Genomic DNA, 25248 nt, shown 5'->3' on the forward strand with positions numbered 1-25248 from the left:
CCATTCAGAGTCATCCCATAATTTCCCACTAGTTTTAATAGTTGAGATAAATTAATTATTCCTTCGTGGAAAATACATTCTTTGCCATCTTTGGCTCATTGTTCTTGTTGGATAGAATTGAGCCCAATCCTGTGAGAAATAGAGTTGCCTTTCCTGCAGGGAAATCAAACTGCTCACTGCAATCAGGCAAGACCAACGACAATTAAACCATTAGTATCCTGTATAGGAGACTCTTTACACAATGTACATCTTACTAATGAATCCAGAGGCAACTCATAATTACACAGTTTTGTCTCGTAAAGATTAGCTGCCCAGTGAAAACTCTGTAGAACATCACAGAACATTTCACTTCTTGCTTCTTCAGGCTGGAACATTGAATGAAGACAGTTCTCAGAGTGACAAATGAAAATCAATTGGAAACTATTATAAAGATATCATTAAAAAAGGGGGGAAAAGGGGGGGGGGAGGGGGGGGGGGGCATTTTTCATTAATTGAACGTGTTCATGTCTTCATGACAGAGCACAATAATGCATAAGACAGCATTACTTTTACACAAGGCAAGTTACTGTGCATTTGTAAGTAAACAGAAATTCAGTTTCAGTAAGATAAATAGGCCTTTTTGCAGAAAAAGCTGTTAGCTGGTTACAGGTTCTTTAATTGTGAAATGACTTATGCAGTAATGCAGTTATTTGCAGTAATGTGAGCAATAGACAACCCTACATGAGCAATTGCCATAGCAAAGAATTCATCTCTGGGTATAGAGCCTATACGAACAGGACAGCTATTTATTTAATATTCCTTAGTTGAAGAATATTGTGGATGTTGGTGTTTCTAAATTTACAATTTTTTTGTGACATATTCCGCATCAAAAGTTAATTAAATTAATGATTTAATAGATTATTTTGACATTTTATTTAGGTTAGACTTTATGATTAGTCTTAGTAAAGGAAAAAAAATCTATTACTAACAAAATCCATTAATGTAGTTCTTCTTTGCACCAGTGGATGGCGCCACTGTAATAAGGAACATAAGCAAGACCATGGCTGTTGTCCATGGAACTAAATGGACTTTTGTAGTTTCCATACCCTAGTCAACCTTATATAGAAAATTCAAAGATTGAAAAGTTTATTTCATATGGGAAAGCTTGGTCTACTTATATAAGAAGGACCATAGTCTGCAATTGCAGGATTTTTTTTTTCCACAGAATTCTGAATCCTGCTTGCTTATCATTTTTACATGCACAGATTGTGCCATTTATATCAGTGGTTTCCAATCTTAGGTCCCCCACTGTCAAAGTCAGTATTTTAATGTATCTCCTACTTCTGCTGTTATAACAAAAACACGAGTTTGTTGCAAACTTAAAAGAAAAAAGAAAAAAACAGGGAATGTCCGTACATTACAAATAATTATTTATGTTTAATCTCAATATTTCCTTTTTAAAGACGATAGGAACAAAATACATATTATATAGGCCTAAGTAAAAAAAAAAAAAAAAAAAAAAAAAAAAAATTGTTTTGTGAACACTGCAGTTCTCCAGAAGCAGAATTTATTTCTGCAGACATTTGTCATTACTTAAATTACTCTCTGTAAATAGCCTATAGGGCCTAACTGTTTACTAAATGAAATAAAACATGAGTAAATAAAGTGAAAACAACCAATACAAATATTTGAGATATGTTAACAACTGACAATTGTTTGCCATGGTTGTATTAATGTTATGAAAAGTTCTTGCTTTTTCTGCAGATTAAGAAATATGATGCACATATTCTAGCAGATTTTGCGTTTTAATTGTGAAATTATTTCAGTATATTATAGGTAACTATTTATCTTTAATTGGAATCCCTTGGAAGTTTACCGAGGCCCCCTAGTGGGTCCCGAGTCCCGACCCTCCCGCTTGAGAACCACTGCCCTATCCAATCCCAAAAAGCAGACAGAACCCACTCAACCGCAATCTTTCCTCCTTTGAACGGTGTGTGTCTTGGTAAATCTCTACTTCTCCTGATTGGCTGGATTTGTCATTCCGCTTGTATGGAGTGCGTCGTGATTGGCTGCAGCCTGATTGACGTCATCATGTGAGATGAGGTTTACTCTAGGCTTTTTTCTGTCACTGACACATGTAGAGCACAAGCGACAAGCAACGGTGAGACAACAGCGCGAGAGGACAGTTGCAAACACAGGCGCTCGCTTCATCTATGGAAATTACGGAAGACATTCTCGAACGCTCGTTTAACAAAACCGCCGCTGATCTTTCCAGTGATAACCAGAACATTTGAAAAAGGTGACGGCAACAGTGGAAATACAATCTGAAAACTCCATTTCCTTGACTCTTTCACAGCAGCGAGAAGTATTCATGCACGCGCTCTGTGTGTGAGTTTGTTGGACTGTGCGCGTTATTTTTTTATTGTGTACAGAGAAAACAGACTGCTGTACATTTCTCACCAACCATTCAACCATTACATTTCAAAGCGGTAAGTGCATTTCTCTACAATTCACGTTTTGTTTTAGGAATAATAGTAATTTCATAGTGTCGCGAGGAGGAGACACATTTGTTATGGAGCGAAACAATGTTGCAGATCAGTATTAAAACCTTTACACTTGTAAGCATAAAATATGTCAGTTTTTATTTAGAACTTTTTTATTTATTATTATTATTATTTTGTGCCATTTGTGTTGCATGTCACTCGCGTAACAAATAACGTCATAACTAGAGATTGTGATAGTAAACATAAGCGTTTGCTCTTGTGTGTTTACCCATATAAAGACCATATAAGCTCGGTGGAAATTGCATGCATTTCGAGTTTATAATATCAAATGAATGCATTGGGAGTGCGCGCATGCAGAGGATCAACAATCCATAACACAAGTGCAATTCTGCATGTTTTGCTGTGCCTTGTGCATTGTAATAGGAGCAGCTGCGATCTGTATTACTGACCATGGGCTGCTGATCTGTTTTATATTTCTGCACATCCCCTCGCTTAAATTGCCTGTCCGTGTAATTACTCGAGTTTGCCCATTTGACTTAAAAGCCACCCCCTCCTTCTCTTCAAATCTTCCCTCTTACTGGGAATGAAACTTGACGACGGTCCGATCTTATTTATCTGGGGGAGTCACTTTCGGTCTCTGATTCATCTCCCTTTAGATTTAATCAGCACTAAGGTATTGCTTGTCCCTAAGAGCCTCCACTAATGGGGTTACTGAATGCCTCTCTCCCTCTCTCAGTGCAATGTTTTCAACCCCCCGCCTCTCTCTTCTCCTCTAATTACCTTTCAACAAAGATTTGGCTTACAGCCTTCCACGAATATATCTTAAATTTTAATCTTTCCCACTTCGGTCCAGCGGTCCTCCTTATGAAACCTGGGAAAGATTAAAATTTCAGATGTATTAGTGGAAGGATGGAGCAGAAGTGCACACATGCGGTACTGATGGATCAACAGAGCAAAGTACAAAACTGCAATCATAAATGAGGGTCCGTGGTTAATGTGATTTCTGTCAGAGGCAGATATTTCTGTAGGCTGGCATTAACTGATTCTTGCGTATGCTGAATGATCCAACATACCGGGGGTAATTTCACGCGGCAGTGACCAGTCCCTAAAGCGAACGCTGCTGAATGTTCTTCATGATGTTGGCTGGAAATCCGTCATCTGATAACCTAAGTGAAAGCGAGTGGAATATGTCGACCTCTGAATGGATCATACAACTTCAAGGGTTCCCCAATTAACTGCTCCAGTTATGACCACAGTAGCACTTGGGTCTCTCTTTCTGTTTCTCTCTCCCTCACACACACACGCACACACGAAGGTTCAGGTAAATGTAGTTTAAAAGCAATGTAGACAACCTAACAAGAGCCAGCGCCTCTTTAATTGTTCCAGCGACTTTAATGTTATCAGCGAATAGACATTTATCACAAATGGACCAAAGGAGCTGACTTCACCACTTAGATAAAGATCAAGGACAGCCTGCCACTTAAAACAATTCTCAGACTTGCTTGCAGGCATTATATGCATTTCAATTATTTCAAAAGAGCTTTTAGGAAGCGTGCCTCTAAAAACATTCAGTGTTTTGGCTCACTGTTCAGGCTCCAGGTGTTTTAGATACTGCAATGACAAGACTTCTGTGAGAAACTTAAAGTGTGCTGACTTTGCAAGATGTATGGATTCAGTAAGTAATGCTGATGGTATTCGAATACGTTTAGGGTCACAATCCTTTTTTTGTTAATTTTTTTTTTGTATAGTTTATAGTTAAATAGTTTTATTTATGTTTTGTGGCAAAGAAATTTGTGCAGAAAAAGCTGTAACAAATTATTTTAAAAATATGCTGGTTTTTTTATTGTTTTGTGATATCCTATAGCCACAAAGATTTGAAAAACTTCTTAACTTTTGCCTGACTGCTCTCCTCTAACCATGTCTCCCCTTCTGTCTCTATATGTTTCTGCAGACACAATGGTGAACCCTGGAGGAAGTGCCCAGCCCCCACCTGTTGGAGCGGGATCTCTGTCGTGGAAGCGCTGCGCGGGCTGTGGGGGAAAGATTGCCGATCGCTTTCTCCTGTATGCCATGGACAGTTATTGGCACAGCCGCTGTCTGAAATGCTCTTGCTGCCAGGCACAGCTCGGAGAAATCGGCACATCCTGCTACACCAAGAGTGGCATGATCCTATGTAGAAACGACTACATCAGGTTAGACACGTTTTTTATTCATTTCAATCTGCGCAAGTCACAATCACAACCATATTCTTGAGTTTGAAGCACTGAGGTCTTTTTGTGTTCGTAAAGGGCATTCTCTCAAGTTTCTTCAGATTCCTGATGCGCTTGTGAAATTAATTTTAAATGGGGTCTTCAGTAATGTGTTCTGATCTTTTTGAGGATAGCTTAGTTTTGCTCGGCTGCTTTTTCATGGTCTTTGAAGCCAAACTTCAGATAGTTCATACATCTGGACATTATGACAGTCCAGCGACCACATGAAATGACATTAGGCATGTAATGATTAGATGAAGTGATGGTTGTCAAGAAAAAAAAAGATATTAAGGAAAAAGTTACAAGCCATCAAGCTTCTCACGGAGCAGAGCGTATTTTCCATTGAGAACATGTGTCTCGGATTGTGCCGTCAGCGGCCCTCGTTAAAGCGCGCTGGTTAAACCCTCAACGGGACACTCTTAAAAAAGAGGTCAAGCCACTGACATGTTGACAGAGCAGAAGACGAAGGAGATTCTTTCTCCAGAACATCTGCAAGTCTGTGGCTCTCGCCATATTTCATCCTTAAGCTAAAGGAGCCGCGCTGTGTGTGTGTTTGCTTTACGAGACGCTAGAAAACTCGATTGGTAAGGCAGAGCTGACCTTCGACTCTGCAGGAATTTAAAAGAGTTTTCACATCCTCTCTGCCATGTTTTGTTTATCACAAAGAGACCATTTAATTAGCAAAAAGACCCTTTTTAAATATTTATGCAAGTAAGTCTGACACCCAAAGCGGTGGCTGGGTGACGGCCCGGCAGTCTCACTCAGCTGATGTGGATGGCCTGATTTGACAGGCTGATCCTTCAACACCGTGACCTCTGCAAGGGCAAAATAAAACCCCTAAGAGCCCCCCAGAACTTCTCGCATTGAGAAGTTTGAAGCCTTCTTGGATAGTTTCTTTGGTTTTGAGGAATGGAAAAACACAGTGTGAGTGACTTTGATAATGGAATGCCTATATTTTTCTCACAAAAACAGGAAGGCCAATTTAAAAGTTAATTCTTAAAACGAAGTTTCCGTGATATATCTGCTCTTCCTGCCAGAAAAGAGTGTTTTTTGGCAGAGGTACAGTCATTAGTGAGTATTTACCTTGGCATGCGCTTCGCCCCTGGATAATTCAGCGAAGCCCCACACTGACACTGCTGCCGGCAGGCTGGAACAACAGGTGTCAACCAGAGCAAACCTGAGACGACCAGTCCAAATGTGAAGAGTGCCTTCACTCTTTCCACTCCACCTGATCTGAAGGGATCAAGTCTACAAGACTCGCCGCTAGATTCGGGCCTGTGAGCCTAATTAAAACGAGCAGGGAGGGAAAAGTAGCTACACCTTTCTCCTTGTAATGAGAGCGCGTCGGGCGGGAGAACGGAGCTAAAACGCAACTCGCGCAAGCCTGTGATCTGAGGAGAGATAAGAGAGAGGGGAAAAAATAACATCTGACAGTGAGTCCACACAATTAAAAGCTTTAATTAGAGTCCCCCTCCATTTTCCTTTAGTCCTGATGGGTTTTATCTAATGAGATCTAGTGCCTGGCTCCTATCCGCTTCCAATGACGTGTCCGAAATGAATGAGAGCCACATTGCAAACAAAACATTTAATTAACCAAATTGGCTTTTGAGAGAGCTGGAGAGAGAGAGAGAGAGAGAGAGAGAAAAGAGGGGATTATTGCGAAGGCCAGTCCCCTTAGGGGATTTTAAAGGGGCCTCCCTTATTTTTGTAATGGATTATTAAATTGCCCTTGCTGTGTAAATAATGAAGTTACATATCCAGAATTATATTAATACCACTGATGTAAAAAGGCTTAGCGATTGATTGGTATGGCGTGAGTGAAAAGCATCCCATTTTCCCTAATGGCAGATGGGGGTGGGGGGGGAATGACATGGGATGATAGGCTTCTGATACCACTCAGCTCGAGGCCACTAGTGCCAAGCACAAGGGCAACCGGCTTGAGTTGTAGATTTCAGCAGTTTTAGCCCCAGAGAAGCAGGAGGGATTCATTTGAAATCATGTTGTCCTTAAGCCATGGCTGATATTTGCGTGAGCTGGAGAGAACCGAGAGAGAGAGAGAGAGAGAGAGAGAGAATTAATTTGGGGAGTGAGCAATCATGTGACCGGTAGGTTGGGGGGAAAAACACTGTCCTTTTAATTGAATAGAGCCAGGTAATTAAATGGCACTTTTCCAATAGAACGTGCTAGGTAAATCTAATAGTTGGTTATTTAATATCACTTTGAAGTCTGCCCACTCAAGCACTATGACAGCACGGGAGCATGTGAACTATTAAGCCAGGAAATACTTGGATCTCAGAAATTAATTAAATCGCATGCAATTTAGGGGAAACGTTTATCTTGATTTGTCATAACAGAATTAATTCAAGGCCTTCAATCCACTTGGGACTAGATCTGTTACTCTGAATTAACCGAGTGTCATTTGGCTGCTTTCAGCTCCCTCCACCCGCCCGCCCTCCCGCTCTCTTTGCCGTAAAATCTCCCCCTGCCCGTCCCAAAAACCACCCCACCCACCCACCTTCTCTCTCTCTCTCTCTCTCTCTCTCTCTCTCCCTAATGTAACATTGCCATTATGCAAAGCCCTGCTTAAGTATCAATATGGCCCGTTGCTTTTAAGGTGCTTTGGCTGCTAATGTTGAGAGGCATTTTTATAATGGACTGTGTTGCAGAAATCATTGTTGTACCAACTTACATCACTCCACTCAAAAGGTTCCGCTTAAGAGGCCGAGCTTCTGCCAGATGGCCCAGAACAGCCCTGCTAGGTTGTATTTTACCTCACAGTCGGTATCCAAATTAAATCCTCTAGACATCGCCTATGGAGCGCAGACAGACTTCTTGTCTTGCTTTCGCAATGAAAGACAGTCGTAGATTGTAGCCCCTTCTTTATTCCGCCTGTTCCGAGACAAGTCAATAAATCAGCATTCTGCGATGTTTCGCTGACAAAATCCTCCTCCTCTGATTGATCAAAGGGCTGAATACCTAGAAAGTGAGAAAACTACAAAGGAGAGGCTGATTTGAGAAGAAGGAAGCCAAAACTGGTGTTGTCAATGCAATTAAAGAGTCCCTTGGCTTTAATTATGGTGACCCATGATATCGCTCCCCTCGTCAGCACCAGAGTTCAATGGTGAAAGAGACCATTAGAGGTGAGGAGCAGACTGATAGCAACTTAATTGAGCACCTAAAGCCTTCAGGCCTTTAAATCAAATGCTATCTGCAGCCATCCCATGCTCAAATAATTAACCTGCTACGCTGCCTATAGACCGGCAAGAAAATAAAAAGGTTGCCTGGAGATGCTTTAGGTTTTTTTTTTTTTTTTTTTTTTGAAAGACAACGGGGCAATTAAAAGGGGAGCACACTCTGAGCCCGGATCCCAAATAATGCGTGTTTGCAAGCGAATCTAGGTGCATGCGCTCTGGGATTGTCAAATCAAGCACACGTTGTGGCTCGGCAGATTGCTTTCTCAAGGCTGGGGGAAGATGTCATTTTACAGGTGAATCAAACTGCAGCATTTAAAGACTTTCCCCCCCCTGACATTTGCCTAGCATGACTGGCCCATCGACGCCATTGAAGCCATGCTGTTGTCACAAGCCTACAGCTAATTACGTTTGAAATTGAGTTTTGATTGAGCTGCTCCAATCGATGCCACAGCCAAATTTGTTTTCCCCTCCCCCCCCTCCTCACTCTACATCCGCCGCTGAAGAGAAACTCTTAAAGCTTCACTTGCTCGTCATGTAGTGCCCTCAATAAACGCCACATGCATATGCAAAATGTCATAGACGACAGCTGTTTCTATGTCGGAATGCTATGTTCTCATGTGTGCAGTGATGCTATATCGGCATTCGCACAACGCACATTATCGGTTTATGAGTTGAAAGTATTCTGAGGGTCGAAATCCTCCTTGAATCTGTAACCGTGTACACGTGGAACACGCTCGCAACGTTTCCTTCATCTCTTTCCTCTCTATCCTTTTTTTGGCCTTTCCCTATTTCTCTCCCTCCATCCTTATAACAGTCTCTTTCTTTCTTTCTGGCTTCCTTTCCTCATTGCAGCCCCCCCCCCCCCCCCCCTCTCTCTCTCTCTCTCTCTCTCTCTCTCTCTCTCTCTGGAGCTTGTCAGAAGCTGTGGTCTTATTTGATTGCATAGGAAAAGTGCAGTGATAGAGCAAACAGCCAGTGAGATATGATGACAAATGGGTCCAGATCCCAGTAAATTACTTTCTGCTCAAATCGAAATTTCATTCAGTTTGTTGCTCGGGAAGATGAAGTAATCTAAATTGTGGACTCAGAAGGCAGATAGAAAGGAAGCAGGAGCAAGCATTTCATTATCAAGAGACTGAGAGAGAGAGAGAGAGAGAGAGGGAAGGTTAGAGACGAAAGAGATGAGCAGAAGCAAATCTAAAGTGTTGACACCATGATTGAAAAGGTTAACCCATGCACATTATATATCAACCCGGGTAGCCGAGGGTTTCTAATGGAAAGGCGGCGGTGACTGAGCACTCGCTTGAGTCCTAATGGCAAATGCGCTGTGTCTTCGCCTAGATGTACAATCAAATATTCTTAGGCCCTGATTGCTTATGTTCTAGGTTATTATTAGGTTGCAAAAAATGAACACCAAAGGTAATACTTAGTCCCAGTGGCAGAGGCTTTTGGAGGACAGGATGCAGGATTTTTTCATTTGGTTTGCTGATATTACTATGATTTTATTTTTCCTACATCAGAATATTGAAGATGTAATTTGTTCTGCTTGCCTGTTTGAGAGAGAGACTGAGAGAGGGAGAAAGGGAGGCCTGGGTACAGGATTGAAATGATTTAAACTATCCTTGCAAGGATTTCATTGTTACAGTAAAACAAGGCCAAACAGGTTAACAAACCTCTTTGATGCACATAGAACTATTCATTAGTGTCAGTGTTAATAAGGACCATGTGCATCTCCAGTGTGTTTTATTTAAAATATCAGTCACCAATAATTTCATTTACTCACCCTAAATATGATGTATATGACTTTCAACTGTGGAGCTCAAAAAGAGAAGTTTGGAAAATATTCACGCTGCTCTCTTCCATACAATGGTGACTGTAGCTGTCAATCTCCAATAAGAAAATAAATAAATAATTAAAACATTATAAATCACCCACATCACTCACACGCTATATACACTACTGTTCAAAAGTTTGAGGTCTGTTTTTTTTAATACTTTCATCCAGCAAGGCTTGATAAAATGTGACAGTGAAGACGTGTATATATATATATATATATATATATATATATATAAATATATATATATTATATATATACACACACACACACACACACACACACACACACACACACACACACATTTTTTAGCATCAAATCAGCATATTGGAATGATTTCTGAAAGGCCATGTAACACTGAAGACTTGAGTAATGTCTGCTGAATATTCACAATTCAACTTTTTTTCTTTTGTTTTTTTCTTCTTCTGTTTTTACTATATTTTTGATTAAATGCTGCATTGGTGCATTCAGAAACATTAAAACATCTGACCAACCCCAAACTTTTGGTTATATGTTCCAAGTCTTCTATTCAATCGGTTTGTTTAAAGAAAATACTGAAATGTAGCTTATTACTTTTAAAGTGTCATCAATACAGTGAGGACTTTAGTCTTTAAAGCAAACAGATTACATTTTTATGCACAGGTCACACTGTGAACGAAAATAGATCATGTCAATGAAGGAGATATTGGTCATGAGATAATGGTATGAAATGTGGTAATGATGTTTGACTTTGCCCACAAAATTATATTTTTTTTTTCTCATTTCGTACTATCTTAATGAATAATTTTGTTCGTAGTTATTCATTTTATATTTTGGTAATTTCTATCATGCTATAACATTCACACTGTTTTGATTTAGGTGTTTTTATGCTAACATGTCTCTGTGTCTTTTCACAGGTTATTTGGGAACAGTGGGGCATGCAGCGCGTGTGGTCAGTCCATTCCGGCCAGTGAACTGGTTATGAGGGCACAGGGAAACGTGTATCATCTCAAGGTAACCTTTAATCTTTAAGTGACCACTGCTACTCTAAAATTAAATGCTCCATTGCACTCCAGAATCCTTTCACAGTCCATAGAGTCTGTTTTTCAATGATTGTCTTAAGGTGTTCTATGTGTGTGTGTGTACATATGTATATGTGTGTATATATGTGTATATATATATATATATATATACATATATGATTGATTGATACCAAATCAAAAATATTGTATGTGAATTTTAGTCAGTATTTTTAGCATTAAATGTGCATGTAGAACCTCCAGAAGAAATAATGAGAAATGTAATATAATTAAGTATATAATGATTTAACCTTACCAGAGATTGATCAGAGATCTGATGCAGGTAATGCGCTGAGGATTGTGGGTAATGGAGTCCTTTTTTATTGTCTCCTGCAGTGTTTCACATGTTCTACCTGCCGGAACCGGCTGGTCCCTGGTGACCGGTTTCACTACATCAACGGCAGCTTGTTCTGCGAACACGACAGACCCACAGCACTCATCAACGGCCATTTGAGTTCACTGCAGACTAACCCTCTACTGCCTGACCAGAAAGTGAGAGCCACATTCTTTCTGCTATCAAAGTTTCCCACTTAGATTCCTCTGATAATAGATTCAGTATATATCCTCATATCCAAACACACCATTCATTCATTAACATATCACAATTATTGCTTCTTATATCCACTTTATTTACATATTGTAGTTTTAAGGAACAGATATAATGCTGAGCTCCCATAGTTCAGGTCTGGGAGACAAGCGTAATTCGTCCTGGCTGAAAGCTAATTTATCACGATTATTGTTAACTTGCTGAAATGAGATCAGAGCAAACTCAATCTTTTTAGTTACAGGACAGGTAAGGTGAAAATGATTCCCTCCTCCCTAACCTTGACACGTTCATATTCAATACTGATTATGTATAATCCATTCGCAGTGTTCCACAATATGTAAACCATGTCAAATTCTGTTAACACAAATCTTCATTTACCCAAACTACATCACTTTGCTCCTTATAGAAATAACATAAGACGTGTTTTTCTATCTTAATCTGGTTTAATTTTACAACAAGACTTAAAATAAGACAAAAGCTAGCTGGCGTCAAGCATTCTGTCCCATTTTCGTCCATGTTTTCAACTCCACAGTTCTGTCTGACTATTTGCTCCTCTGACGCTGCACAGCAAGCTTTAAATAAACAAAAGCAGACGGCAAGCAGGCAAATTATTTACCTAATTCCTCTTCTCGCCTTTGGGACCGTCTGCAATAAGACTTCATTGTGTAGTCAGCCACCAGCCGATTGTATCACTCGGCAGCACTGAAAATAACGGCTCAGTGACACATAATCAGTATTGATATAGAGACAGCGGGGATGTGGGAGCTCGTACGGGAGAGATCGGACAGTTTTCGAGTCTCCTAGTGAACATTTATTTCACCTTCAACAGGAAAAAGATGGTTTGAGGAGAGCTGTAGCGAGCGGGGAAAGAGCTCCATTAAGCTCAGTGCTCTGTTAGAGGCCTTTTAAGGCATCGTCACTTTTACAAATTAGCTCCAAGAGCGTGTTGCGTTTCAAATTGAAAGCCTTTGCATTATCAAGCTTAATTTTAAATGTCTCTTTAAGCCCCCATCCTTCCATTTCCTTCTCCTTCCTCTTCCCTGCTCTCGCTCGGCGGCTGCCACTGTGTAAATATGAGGCCTCATTGTTTATTTATGTGCCGACATCAATTGTAGTGAAAACAGCTGAATTATTAATGCTAAAATGCAATCTGAATATTGGCCTCGCTGCTTTAATTATAGCGGAGAGAGAGTTCTTAAATACACCCAGATGCCCCTCTTCACCAGCAGGAATAGAGAAGGTCCACGTGTCCTCAGGAGATGCTTAAACAGTTGTGTTTTCGCTTGGTACAGAGAGATTCGAATCATTATTAAGAAAGACTTAGCTCAGCTACTCACTGCAGTGAAGATACACCATAATTTATGATATCGCTGTGCGTTTTCTCTGCTCAAATGTAGCCGTTTGTGCAATTCTCCTGCTTCTCCAAACCTATATAGAAATGAGCTGGGAACCGAAACAAGCCGGTGCAGAATGGTGCACGCGCAAGAGAATGAACGCTTCCCTAGACAGATAGGAGGCCTCGTCCGGCAGCCATTGTTTTTATTATGTGCAATTTCATGGTGACATAATTGGTGCTGTCCGTGTCCACGGCTGAGGACATTTGATGCTCATTTATTAAGTAGCTCTCCGGCTTCTCCCTAATCTCTTTGTTCAGGACAGACAAATTACATTTCTCATGCTGAGCCTGAACCCAGGGGATCCAAACCTTCACAGCCTCTGTCTCTTTAATTAGCCCTCCAATGTGGGGTGGTGTGGGGGGGCTTGCAATTACTATTACAGTAGCCTGAAACCCCTTTGTAACTTGAGGTAAGACGTGGAAAGCAAATTGCCCCCCCCTAGAATGTTTAAAAAACAAAAGGAAGGAGAATGTTAGGGTGGAAAAGTTTGCCATGACTGTCTGTGAAAGCAGAACGTTGGGACTTGGATGTTGGGATAATTGTCTCGGCTGCGCAAGAACTTAGCACCCTAGGGACTGTGGCACATCATTTGTTAAAAATGAGACAAAAAGAGACTAACTTTACAATATGTCCTTAAAATGCAGAGGAAATAGGGCAGCAGATGGGTTTGAAAGCCCTTGCTGATCAATAAATTTAGCAGGGGGGCTTCAGCAGAGCTGGCGGTCTTCATTTGACAAAAGAATGGAGTATGTTATTTAAGAGGACATGCCATTTTTATGACACTATTTGAAAGCTATTTTGTATGATTTCAGAGAAGTTGTAAGACTGATTCAGACAAATTAAGACAAATTAAATAAATGTTTGTTGTTTTACAGAAATTAAAATTGTTCATCTTTCATATTAGAGGTGTATTCAAGTTGAAATTTCAAGTGAAATAAAAAAATGTAAAAAAAATAATAATAATAATATATGTATGTATTATTTCACTTGAAATTTCAACTTGAACAACCTCTAATATGAATGATGAACATAATTTTAATTTCTGTAAAACAACAAACATTTATTTAATTTGTTTCATGTATTCATAATTTTGATGAGACCAACATGCAAAAAACTAAAAACAAGACACATTTTTTTTTAATAAACAGGACATATCCTAGAGAGTACCCAGGCAGACCTTCATTACTATGTGTCAAGGTCAATAAGTCTCTTAAAATATCAGATCATTTGACCTTTTGTGACATGGCAAGAGATAATATATTTAATAGATAATATATTATACAGTATTTAGGTTTGTAAAAAAAAAAAAAACTCAAAATATAAACTTTTTTTAAAAACGTTCAGACAAAATTATTATGATTAATAGACACACATGTATTGTGTAAGGAAAATGTTATCAGTTTTAATTTTTATTTGATTATTTTAGCTACACCACTTGTTTTTTCATTAAATTTCATTAAAATCTTTTTGAATTTTTTTTGAAAATGCTGCACAAATGAATACATTTCAAAGATCTTGGCAAGTTTTATGTTTCCTTTTTTTTTTCTTTGACAAAATTTAGTGGTTGTCATTTTTTCTCTGTTTAAGTGTGGCTAACAGGTCTCTTTCTCTCTCTCTCTTTGTTCTTCAGGTGTGTTAGGACGTAGGTGTTGCTCAGAGCAGGATGTGTGCCTTCATTTCAGCCCCTAGCTCATTGTCACAAAAGACCTTTTGGATCGGACCCCATCCCACTCCTTTCCTCAAAGCTCCGCTACTTCGAACCAGAGCGCCAAACTCAGGCTTGAGCTTCACCTTGACCTGCAATAGTCAGAGTCTCCCCTTTCATTCAATTCTCGCCCTTTGCTCCAAACTCCTGAATCATGGATGGAAAATACCCATGAGGAGGAATACTGAGGACTCCATGAACTGACCCATGCGAGACCTCTGATCCTGAGGGACTCAAAGACTGTCACAGAGAGAGACCAGCCGGAGGATGTTGTTTTGGGGTAAAAAGAGACAGGAGGGTGAAATTAAAATGACAAACGAAGCTGATCCACTGCAGCGTTTTTTGAATCTGCTTTCATAACACTTGTTTGAAAATTTAGTGGGGGAATACTGACTTTCTTTTTTCCTTTATATTTTTGTCCTACCTTGTCTATTCTCCTTTTCTTCACAACATGGTATCTTCTCTTTCTATATTTTAGATGTTGTAAAGGGAATGTGTTTCATTTCGGATGATATAAAAATCCTGAAGACTGGGTTCAAAGAAGTATCCGTGGCTTTTTTGTGGAAATCAAATCATGAACACTCTTGGTGTATTTGTAAAACTACCATGTACAGTATGTATGCATGTAAATGTTTTTGTCCCATTGTGGCTACCGTACATACTACACAGCAGCTAACCCTGTTCCCTTTCCCTCCAACCTGAAACCACGCAACAAACAAAAAATGAAGCTCATAGCTGTCAACCTATAAATGCAGAATGAGAGAGAAATCTATTTGTGATATTTTCAGAGACATTTGCTCCGATATGGTGTATTTAATTAATAAAAAATGAGATTAAAAACATTCCTTTTTTAATCCTATTTAAACCGTTCACTGCATTTCTGTGTCAAAGATTCTTAATTTGAAATTTGGCTTAAAGTCCTCATGTGAAAAGTGTTTTTAGGCTCAATGAAGTACGTGGACTACTGTATGTGTTTGAAGCACCACGTATTTACATTGGGTTAGTCCTAAATCTATCACAGGTGTTCTTGTCACTCAGTCACTCAACATGAATTATGTACAGTATCTGAAAAAACACTCTCTACATCCAATTTTCCATCAGGAGACCAAAGGATTTGTATGATGGCAGTAATTCATCTTGCCGAGTTTCTCTCGAGAACGGTGCTCATTAGCAAAACTACTTTTTTTATGGAAAAAATATGGTGCCATCGTGGACCATCTATCCATCCCTTAATTGTCTGTCCGTGTTCTTACGCCGTAATTATGAATGCAGATGACGGGGTGGATAATTAAACATGGATAAACATGTATACTTTCTTCTCTTTTCATATGAACAGGCTATTCATTCCACGGCCCTTGTAGCGGATGAGGACAGGGGGGTGGAAATGCCTCTTTGAAGATTCAATTACCGCAGGGGGAGAGAAAGGTGTTGCAGCTTTTTGGGCCCGGACTGAATGGGCTATTTGCAGAACAAATCGGCGTTTGAAGCTGTTGCTCGACTTAATGGGTATGAAGAGGGTCTGATTTGCATTCCCAGAATACCCTGTTATATTCCGCACTCAGTTGTCAGACTGGTGGACAGGGAGCATGGTGACAATCTTTCATCGTATCCATAATTTTGATAGCACTTTATTACAGCCTGTGGCAAGGTCAAAAACTGTATCTTCATTAAATCGCAAAGAATATTTTGTTTTGCTCATACACTTTTAAAAATAAAGGTTCCAAAAAGTTTTGTAGATGTCATACATACTCCCAAAGAACCTTTCAGTGAACAGTTCTTAAAAGAACCCTGTTTTTTTACATTCTACTAATTATTAGTAACTTTGCAACCACATGTCAACTAACTCTCGTTTGAGGATTATTAGACTGTTAATAGACTGTTAGGGTAGAATAACGTAGAATGACATGTAGTTGCAAAGTTACTTATAGACAGTAGAATGTCTGTTTGAGGACCATCACAATAAAGAGTTAGAAGATATTAAGCACACTAACTCTAGTGAGAGTTAGTTGACATGTAGTTGCAAAGTTACTTATATTTAGTAAGTGGACCATCGAAATAAAGTGTTACCCATTTTATAATCTAAAGAACGGAAAGTTTACATGGATGTTAAAGGTTCTTCATGGAACCATCGATGCCAAATTTGCCAATAAGAACCTTTATTATTAAGTGTGTAGTTGAGGACATCTTGCTACAAAAACATTTTTATCCATATACTTACTGACCTGAAGTGAAAATGTCCATATTTTGCTGAAATATTCAACACAATGTTCATTGCTGAGAACATGTATTTCCAAATTTTAAAACATCTGTTGCTCAAACCTTGTTGAGTGAGATGTTTAAGAACACTAGAGCTACATTGTGAGAGCGCAAAACATCTCGATGCACAGTGTACAGTTATTTTGTGGAAATACACTTTGAATGCTTTTATTAAAGCAACATGGAAAGTGTAGTCATAACAGGTGCAAGAGTTTGCCTTTTTTCTCAGTGCATCAGGAATTCAAATTAGCCGGTCTAAAAACACAGCCATCTCCTAAGTGCTTTAGCAGAGTTTGCCTCACTTGTAAAACTCGAGGAATGTCTTTTGGTCTCTTTTGTAGAGAGACTCAAGCTAAAGTACATTTAAATAACTCTCAACCAAATGATTCCAGAGGAAAATCATAGAGCTCCAAAGGCTTTTTTTGTGTTTGTGAGTTGAAAAGACACGGTCTCATTGCGAAACCATAACAGTTGTCTGCTGATCGGTACAAATGCTCATCTAACCTTCAAGTTTAAAAGTGTCCTCTAGTTATTTTTACTATATGGTGCCGGTATAATGTGTAACGGATACAGGATCTCTAAAATACCTTTATGAGCAACAGGTGATTGTAGTCCAACAACAGTTGGTGTTGGACAACAGCTCTTCTAATTTCAGCAGAAGTAACAGTTGTGATAATAATTACATTGGTCGTGATGATTATAACATATTGTCATTATTTTCAAGTTATATTTAGACATGCTTTATACTGTGCGTAACATAGCTTAGATACTTGAAAGCAGCTAGCTTGTTTCACTGGAACAAAGGTCAGACTCACATCTGTTCAAGTAATTTAGTGTTTTAACTGCAAACACGAGAGCCATGTATGTGACAATTATCTGCTAATGTTAAAGCAATTACCGGAGTAAATTGATCCTAATAAATGGAAATTAATTCAAGATTTCTCCAGCATTCATGTTTTTCCAATTAAAATGTTCTCACGTGAAAGGGCTTTGTTTTGAAATTGCATATATATATATATATATATATATATATATATATATATATATATATATATATAAACATCTATCTTTTTGGTATATTTAATATATGTACTGTATATCATCTATCTTTTTGGTCTTTATCTTTTTAGCTCAGCCTTTATAGCTGTTAATGTTGTCTTTACAACAATAATTCTGTACAGAATATATGCAATTTAATGTTAAAAAAAATAATGTTTCATATGTTTATATTTAATATATTTTATCTTTAGCTCTGCCTTTATTGCTGTACTTAAAATGCGGTGTGAATGAGCAATGTTAAAATGAAACTTTCAGGTTTTCCTCTCCCAGAGCAAAACTCGATAGTAGATAGTGAGCGACATATTTCAAAAAACGTAATTTCTCCACTCATAATCCATATGTCAGATGTGGCTTTGATGTGGGGCAGAAGAAGGCGAGTTAATGGAGCTAAGCCACCACAATGGAGCCAAACAAATGGCTTTTCTGCTCAGGGAGAAACAGGTCATACAAAGCTTCCCTTTGATTCAAAATGTGTGTTATGTAGAACATAGACTGGTGAAGAGATAAATAGTTTAATTAGAACTTAAGTCAAATTATTGGTCAGGAGAGGATTGTTTAAACAACATAGTTGGATAAAAAAAATGGAGACAATAAAATTCCTGATGTTCCTATTGAAAGATTGGGAGAGAGAGAATGATAGGAAGAGAATATCTTAGCAGCAAATGAATAGGCTTTGACATGTTTGGGCCTGTAATGCTGTGATATTTGAACAGGTCAAAGCTTGCTTGTTGAAGACAGGGTACACGAGAAAGGATTAAGTATAGGAAGTAAAAAAAAAAATCACAGCAGGCCTTTCATTTGATGGGTGCTGAGATTGTGATATATTGTTCTGTGAATAGAGGTGTACAGTATTTTGGAAGTGGAGTGTCTGTGTGGGGAGTGGGGACCATATGTCTATAAAGAAGACTGCTGATTATTTTTGCAAAAAAAAAACAAACAAACAGATTAAATAACTTTTAATCAGACAGATCACCATTCAAAGTGCATGCACGATTTTTGCTTCTTGCTCAATTTACTTAAAATATTTAAAACATTTTGCCACAATTTCATTGTGTACAATCCATTTTAAATTTGTAAAATAGAAGTTAACTTAAATAATTTGCCACATGAATAATTTCTGTTGATATTAGCGTATAACAATTTAGTTCCCATCATGCTTTGTAAATGCATGGAGTGACTAGTCTTTTCTTCCTCATGCTTCCCACCTGCCAAGTTCATGTATGTATGTATATAAAAAAAAAATGCATTTAGCATGCTAACATGTGCTATTGTTAGCTGCAAGTAATTAGCTTGATAGTAATTAGCTGCAAGATATTTAGCTGGGTTGCTTCTGATAGTTCACACAAAAATATGTGTTCTGTCATTAAAGGGGTCACAGACTGGATTATTTTATTATTTTATAATGTTTCCTGGGGTGCCCTTATTATGTTAGTATGATTTTAATATCAAAAATTGTCATCATTTATAAATAAAAGGCATTTTGATTTGAACGCTCTGTTTTAAGGGGCGTGTCTGCTGTGAGACTTCAGTGTAAACGCCCACTGCTGTGATTGGCTGACATGTTTGCATATGAAATAGCTAGTATTACATGTGGAACTCTCTCTAAAACTTTTACTACGTTTTTACTATAACAGCTATCGAGATTAATGAATTATGAAAACTGAAAGTATTGCTCATAATGATCTATTCCCATCACATGAAAGGTTGCAGTGATGAGCATTGAGCAGATGACAGTCAGTTGATCGCGTATGAAAGTACACCATGGCTTTCACCAAATGTGATCATTGATTTCAATGACTTTTGGTAAGTGTCCAGATAAACTTGCACTGTTTGATTGACAGCTTGGGCAATTGGAAAGGGATCGTTCTTTGATCGCTTTCTTTATATAATTTAATCACAGTTTAAATAAGATTATTTTCATCCTAGGGCCTACTAAGAGAAACGACGTGAAGTTGATTGTGCAGTCACTAGTCACTGGCTTGATTTACTGATGCATAAACAGTATTGAACGATATTTTGAGAGATAATCTGTCTGAACTTGAATAATTACATCAGAAATCACTGATCACAGATCAGGCATTAGAATAAACATGACTACTTACATGTGTGTGGTGTTGCTGGCAGATCCATATGGTAAAAGTCTGTTTGCAAAGCCTCCGCCGAAATGTATCAAATAATCCACAGTGAAATACACCGAATACAAACAAATAATGCACTGCTGAGACATTCACATTGTTGGGGGTGAAAAAAAAAACACTATCCTAGCATTAGGATCGTTTGGAAAGTAATAGTATTGATCCTGTATCGATCTTTACTCGTTCTCATGTCACTGTTCACTAACGCTCCAGTGGGCGGGGCCAAAGCTGCCCTGTGACGTCACAAGTCTCCACTTTTTAGATCCTGTTGTTTGCTTGCCTTGGTTTCAATAAAAGCAGTTTTTGGAATAACAAGAAAGTTTTGAGTTTTGAAAGGGTTTTTTTTTTTTTTAGTATTTTAGTATAATGAACTCTTAGCTGTCAAAGGATCAAGGAACATTTGAATTCTCATTCTATGACCCCTTTAATAAATATAATTACACACAAACGAGTAATGCATTATTAAAGGGCACCTATTATGCAAAATTCACTTTTACATGGTGTTTGAACATAAATGTGTGTTGGCAGTGTGCGAGCAAAACCACCCTAGAATGATAAAAATCCACCCAGTGGTTTTTTTACAATCTCAATAAATCATAAGCACTGTCTCAGAATGAGCTGTTCTCAGATTCGGTGCAATGTGACGTAGAATTGCGCAGGCCCCTCCCACGACTCCTTGACTGACACTTCAGTTTGAGCATAGACACGCCCTGAGTGAGCTGGACACAGAGTCCGCCATTGTTCGACGCTTGAGCCGCTGTAGACAAGAATGTCTCCTAAGCGATTGAGGTGTGTTGTTGATGGATGTAAGAATGAACATAGCAGTCTTCATTTACTCTCGTTGTTACTCGAGGATGGATCAGTACTGTTCGTGATCAAGCTTACAGTCTTCAGAGCGACAGGACTAACGTTACTGATCACAGCAGAAATGAAAGTGAGAGCGCGCACTTTATGACAGCTCATCGAGTCATTTTACGGATATAAGGTTTACCAGTTTATTTAGCACCCACTGAGAAGGTGTGTATTTGTTTACTGTTAGTTGTAACAAGTGTTTTGTGTACTTCGCTGTGTATGTTGATGATAAGGAAAGGGAGAGAGAGAGAGTGATTCTTACTGTGATTCTCTGGAGTAAAACTAACGCTCATCTTTTGTGTGATGTACAATAAACTTCACTGAACCCATCACAGTATATTTTGGTCATCATTCGGACGGGGTTTGCTACAGCAGGCTTGTATTAATAGTGGATAAAAGCAGATGACAAATAAATTATAACCATAATTAAACTAAACTATACCTGTTCTATCTCTATACAGCATATATTCTCTGGCTCTGTGGGCATTATTGTCCGACTCCGAGTCGAAATGAACACCACAACTGAGAGTTTCTGTTGAGAATGAGATTGTCCTTCTGGTTCTTCTGAGCGCAAGCTCGTGAGGCTCCGCCCCCTGGCCCGGCAGCAGCAGTTCATTTGCATTTAAAGGGATACACACTAAAACAGCACGTTTTTCTGAGCCCCAAAAAATGACAATTTAAACATGCTGTAAAAAATGATCCGTTGGGTATTTTGAGCTAAAACTTCACATACATACTCTGGGGACATCAGAGACTTATTTTACATCTTGTGAAAAGAGTCATAATAGGTGCCCTTTAACATTCTAGTAACTAACTAACAAGAAACTTTGATCAATTAATGAGTAAGTAATAGCGCACAGTTGAATGAGGTACTTCACTATTAGCTAATCAATAACTACTATTTTTTTCATACCTCCCAGAGAGCTACTAAGAACTACTATACAGGTTCATAATTAATGTGAATAATGCATTATGTATAATTCATTCTAAAGATCATGGTAACCCTCTTGTAATTAGCTACTGTATTATGAAGTATTACCAAATATTTAAGAAGGAATTACTAATTATTTGGAACAGTATTATAAAGTGGAAAGCATGATAACTATTTAGTAATGACTTAAGTCATTGTAAACTTTTGAGGTTTTTGTAAGTTTCTTGTTCTAGAATGTTAATATTGTGTTACTCATTTATTCCTGTGTAGTTATTCATTAATGATGGAGAAGTATTCTAAAGTGTTAACACTTTATAAAGACATTTTAATGTTAATAGCCCTTTCATTTCATCCGAATAACTAATTTTGTGAGTGTTTAATAGTGCATATAATATATATTTTTCTCATTTCATCAAACATAAATACAATATACTTTATTTAATAATAAATATATACATAATTATTGGATTTACCAAAAAATGACGCATTTCTAAAATACTAAGCAGCTCAATTTCTTACAACATTGATAATAACAATGATTCTTGAGCAGCAAATCAGCAGAATGATTTCTGAAATAGTCATATGACACTGATGCTGAAAATTCTGCATTGCCATCACAGAAATAAATGACATTTAAAATATATTAAAACAGTTCTTTTAAATTGCAATAATATTTCACAACATTACTGTTTTTATTGTATTTTTCTTCAAATAAATGCAGCATTGGTGAGCATAAGAGACTTTCAAAAACATAAAAAATCTTACGGACTTAAAACTTATATTTTAAAAGGATAAATAAAAAGGCAGACACTCACAACATCACTGTTTAAACAGAAATTCTTTATTTGTATAATAGTTGGCAATTAGAGACGCTTGTAAAGATTACCAAAGTGGAAAAAAATACTGGTTTTTGACGTATGGGATGTTTGGTCAGGTGCCGAGGCTGATGTGTAAATGTGTCAGGATGGGTGTAAACTATGTGCACTTAGCTCTGTCATTATGTAAGTCAACATTTCAGCACTATCAGTGCACTCATCAGGAAGGAATGTGACACATTTCAAGCCCATTTCAATGAGGAACACGCAGAGGTTTTTTTTTTCCTTCAATGTCTTGAACTGACAGCAACCGCAATATTGGACCCTCTCGATTTTAAAATACACATAAGAACCAAAACATCTAAAATTGTAACACGATAATTGAGAACATTCCAGTAATAAGACAGCCAGAGAGTGGAAAAAAAAGTCATCAAATAGCAAAAGTAAGCAATAGTTCTGACGGCTGGGGTCCAAGTTTCTCATTAGGCATGAAGCATCACGGTACTTGAGTGGAGCTGTGTTAAAACAGCCCATATTGCTCTAAAAGCCCCCCCCCCCATCACTCTCCAGGCCGGAGCTCTTTGCGAATCGTACATGCATTTACCATTATGGCCAGCCTCATACAACTGAACTCTCTCAGTCATTAATACAGCTCCAGCCAGCTGGCTGCAATACTCCCGGTATGTCCCTTTAAAAGACATTCTCTGGAAAAATATTATCTCTCCCACTCCAGCCACATACTCATATTATGGACATGAATAATTAACCCGTAGGTTCAATAATTAAACACATGTGAACATTGTCTTCTCCTCCGCGCATGTTTTAACACGTAAACCCTCCGCAAGGTATCGATGTCCAGTCTGTCAAAAGGTCAACACTAATCAAGGATGCCACCTTGTGAAATATTGTATCAGGTAGAATCACGGGCCAATGAAACGACCCGCAGGTGAAACCGAGATGTCTGAAAGACGTGTGAAATCTAGTTAGTAATTGTACTGTTTCAACTGCCTTTCCGTGGCATCTGCAAACAACTTTAAATAGAGCAGGGGCGGAGGTGCTCAGTTACTTAGCGGGGTGTTCGATGACACGAAGAGGGACATGCAAATATTGGTAAGGCAATTAAGGCTAGTCTTGTTTGCCCTAAAGTAAAGGGGTAACCCAATCCTGGCCATTATGGGTGTGCTGCTAACGCACTTGTGAACGGCTCCAGAAGGGCATGGTTTCTCTCAGCTAAAAGGGTTAGCTCCTGACGACGAGAGGGCTCACTTTTCGTAAACGGCCTTCCTGTCCGTCATGTAAATGCTTGTGTAATGCGATGAGATTGAAAGCACCACCCTTTCGCTCTGTCCTCCTATCCCCCAGGGGCTGACAATGGACTCTCGGAAAAAGCGCATTTAAAGGATACTTCATTTTTCCGCTACACAAAAAGAAGAGACTCACCTCCATTAGTAACTCTGCTCCCTTTTACTCTCAGAAAGTCTCGACTCACCTTGACAGGAGCCGCAATAAACACATGGAGCTCCGCACACAAACAAGCACTTGAGACACACACATACACACTATTAGGTTTTATCTTCCAAAGTGCAAAAGCATTTAACCAAAAGGTTAATGGTGTCATCCTGAAAATGATTCAACTATATTTTTGGATTGAATTTCACATCTGCTGCAGTGTTATGCTGTTTCTTGATCTTTTAATGTAATAGTTCATTAAAATCTCTCATTATTCGCTCACCTGCATATTTCGTTTTGGTAACACTTTACTTTTATGCCTTTATGCATAATGCATTATAAAAGTTTTTTTTAATGCATTAATTATGCCTTGTAATGCACCTTATAGTGCATGATTTTATGAATAACTGTAACCACAGTTATAATACATTATAATACGTATAATTATTGAACAGACCTTTAGAAAGTATAATGCATTAAAATGCATGACAAACAACCAATTTCAGAATCTGCAAATATTATAATGCATTTTAACTTTGGTTACAATTATTTATGAAAAGATATAATGCATTATAGCGTACATTATGAATACCTTTATGTATGCATTATAACACTTTCTTTTGATGGTCATCTTTAGACATTCTGCATGTTGACTATAAGTAACGTTGCACCTACAAGTAATCTAACTCTCATTAGAGTATTAGTAAACTGTCTGCTTAATATCTGCTAACACTTTATTTTGATGCTACACCAACAGACATTCTATAAAATAACTTTTCAAGTACATGTCAACCACTTATTCTACTACCCCTACCCCTGACAGCCTACTAATACTCAACTAATACTCTAATGAGAGTTAATTGACATGTCTTTAAAGTTGCACAAATGGCTAAATTCAATATACTCATTACTGATTTCCATGCACTTTCCATGCAAAAGACTTAAAACGTAACATACAATTCATATAAACCACTTTTATGATTCTTCTTATGGCACTTTGCACCCTTTTTGAAGCTTAAAAAAGCCAACACTAATAATAGCAAGAAATGTTTCTGAAGACTGAAAATTCAGCTTTGCCATCACAGGAATAAATTAAATTTATTAAAATAGGAAACCATTATTTTAAATTATAAGAATAATTCACAATATTACTGTTTTATTGTATTTTTGATCAAATAAATGCAGCTTTGGAGAGCAGAGTTGGCTTCGGTTACACCTTTTTTTTAAGGTGTAATTCTTACAGTGTAATTATACATTTCAGTACTGAATAATAATAAGTAACTA

At 38.1% G+C, this 25248-nt stretch overlaps 1 protein-coding gene across 1 annotated transcript; it reads left to right on the plus strand.

Moving 5' to 3' along the window:
• The first annotated feature begins 2106 nt into the window (after window positions 1-2106).
• lmo4b (LIM domain only 4b) lies at window positions 2107-15326 on the plus strand. Its single transcript, XM_084128317.1, has 5 exons — window positions 2107-2468; window positions 4435-4675; window positions 10657-10753; window positions 11155-11310; window positions 14393-15326. The coding sequence occupies exons 2-5, from the start codon at window positions 4440-4442 to the stop codon at window positions 14399-14401; spliced, it is 498 nt and encodes a 165-aa protein (XP_083984443.1). The 5' UTR covers window positions 2107-2468; window positions 4435-4439; the 3' UTR covers window positions 14402-15326.
• The last annotated feature ends 9922 nt before the right edge of the window (window positions 15327-25248 follow it).

This window comes from Abramis brama (assembly GCF_963993115.1).
Source record: "Abramis brama genome assembly, chromosome: 11".
In the NCBI taxonomy this organism is placed as follows: domain Eukaryota; kingdom Metazoa; phylum Chordata; class Actinopteri; order Cypriniformes; family Leuciscidae; genus Abramis; species Abramis brama.

Bases quoted from the DNA above. Each gene is read 5' to 3' on its own strand.
- lmo4b (XM_084128317.1), top strand. From the start codon at position 4,440: ATGGTGAACCCTGGAGGAAGTGCCCAGCCCCCACCTGTTGGAGCGGGA. The intron at 4,676-10,656 runs GTTAGACACGTT...GTCTTTTCACAG, and splicing joins TGTAGAAACGACTACATCAG to GTTATTTGGGAACAGTGGGG. The intron at 10,754-11,154 runs GTAACCTTTAAT...TGTCTCCTGCAG, and splicing joins GAAACGTGTATCATCTCAAG to TGTTTCACATGTTCTACCTG.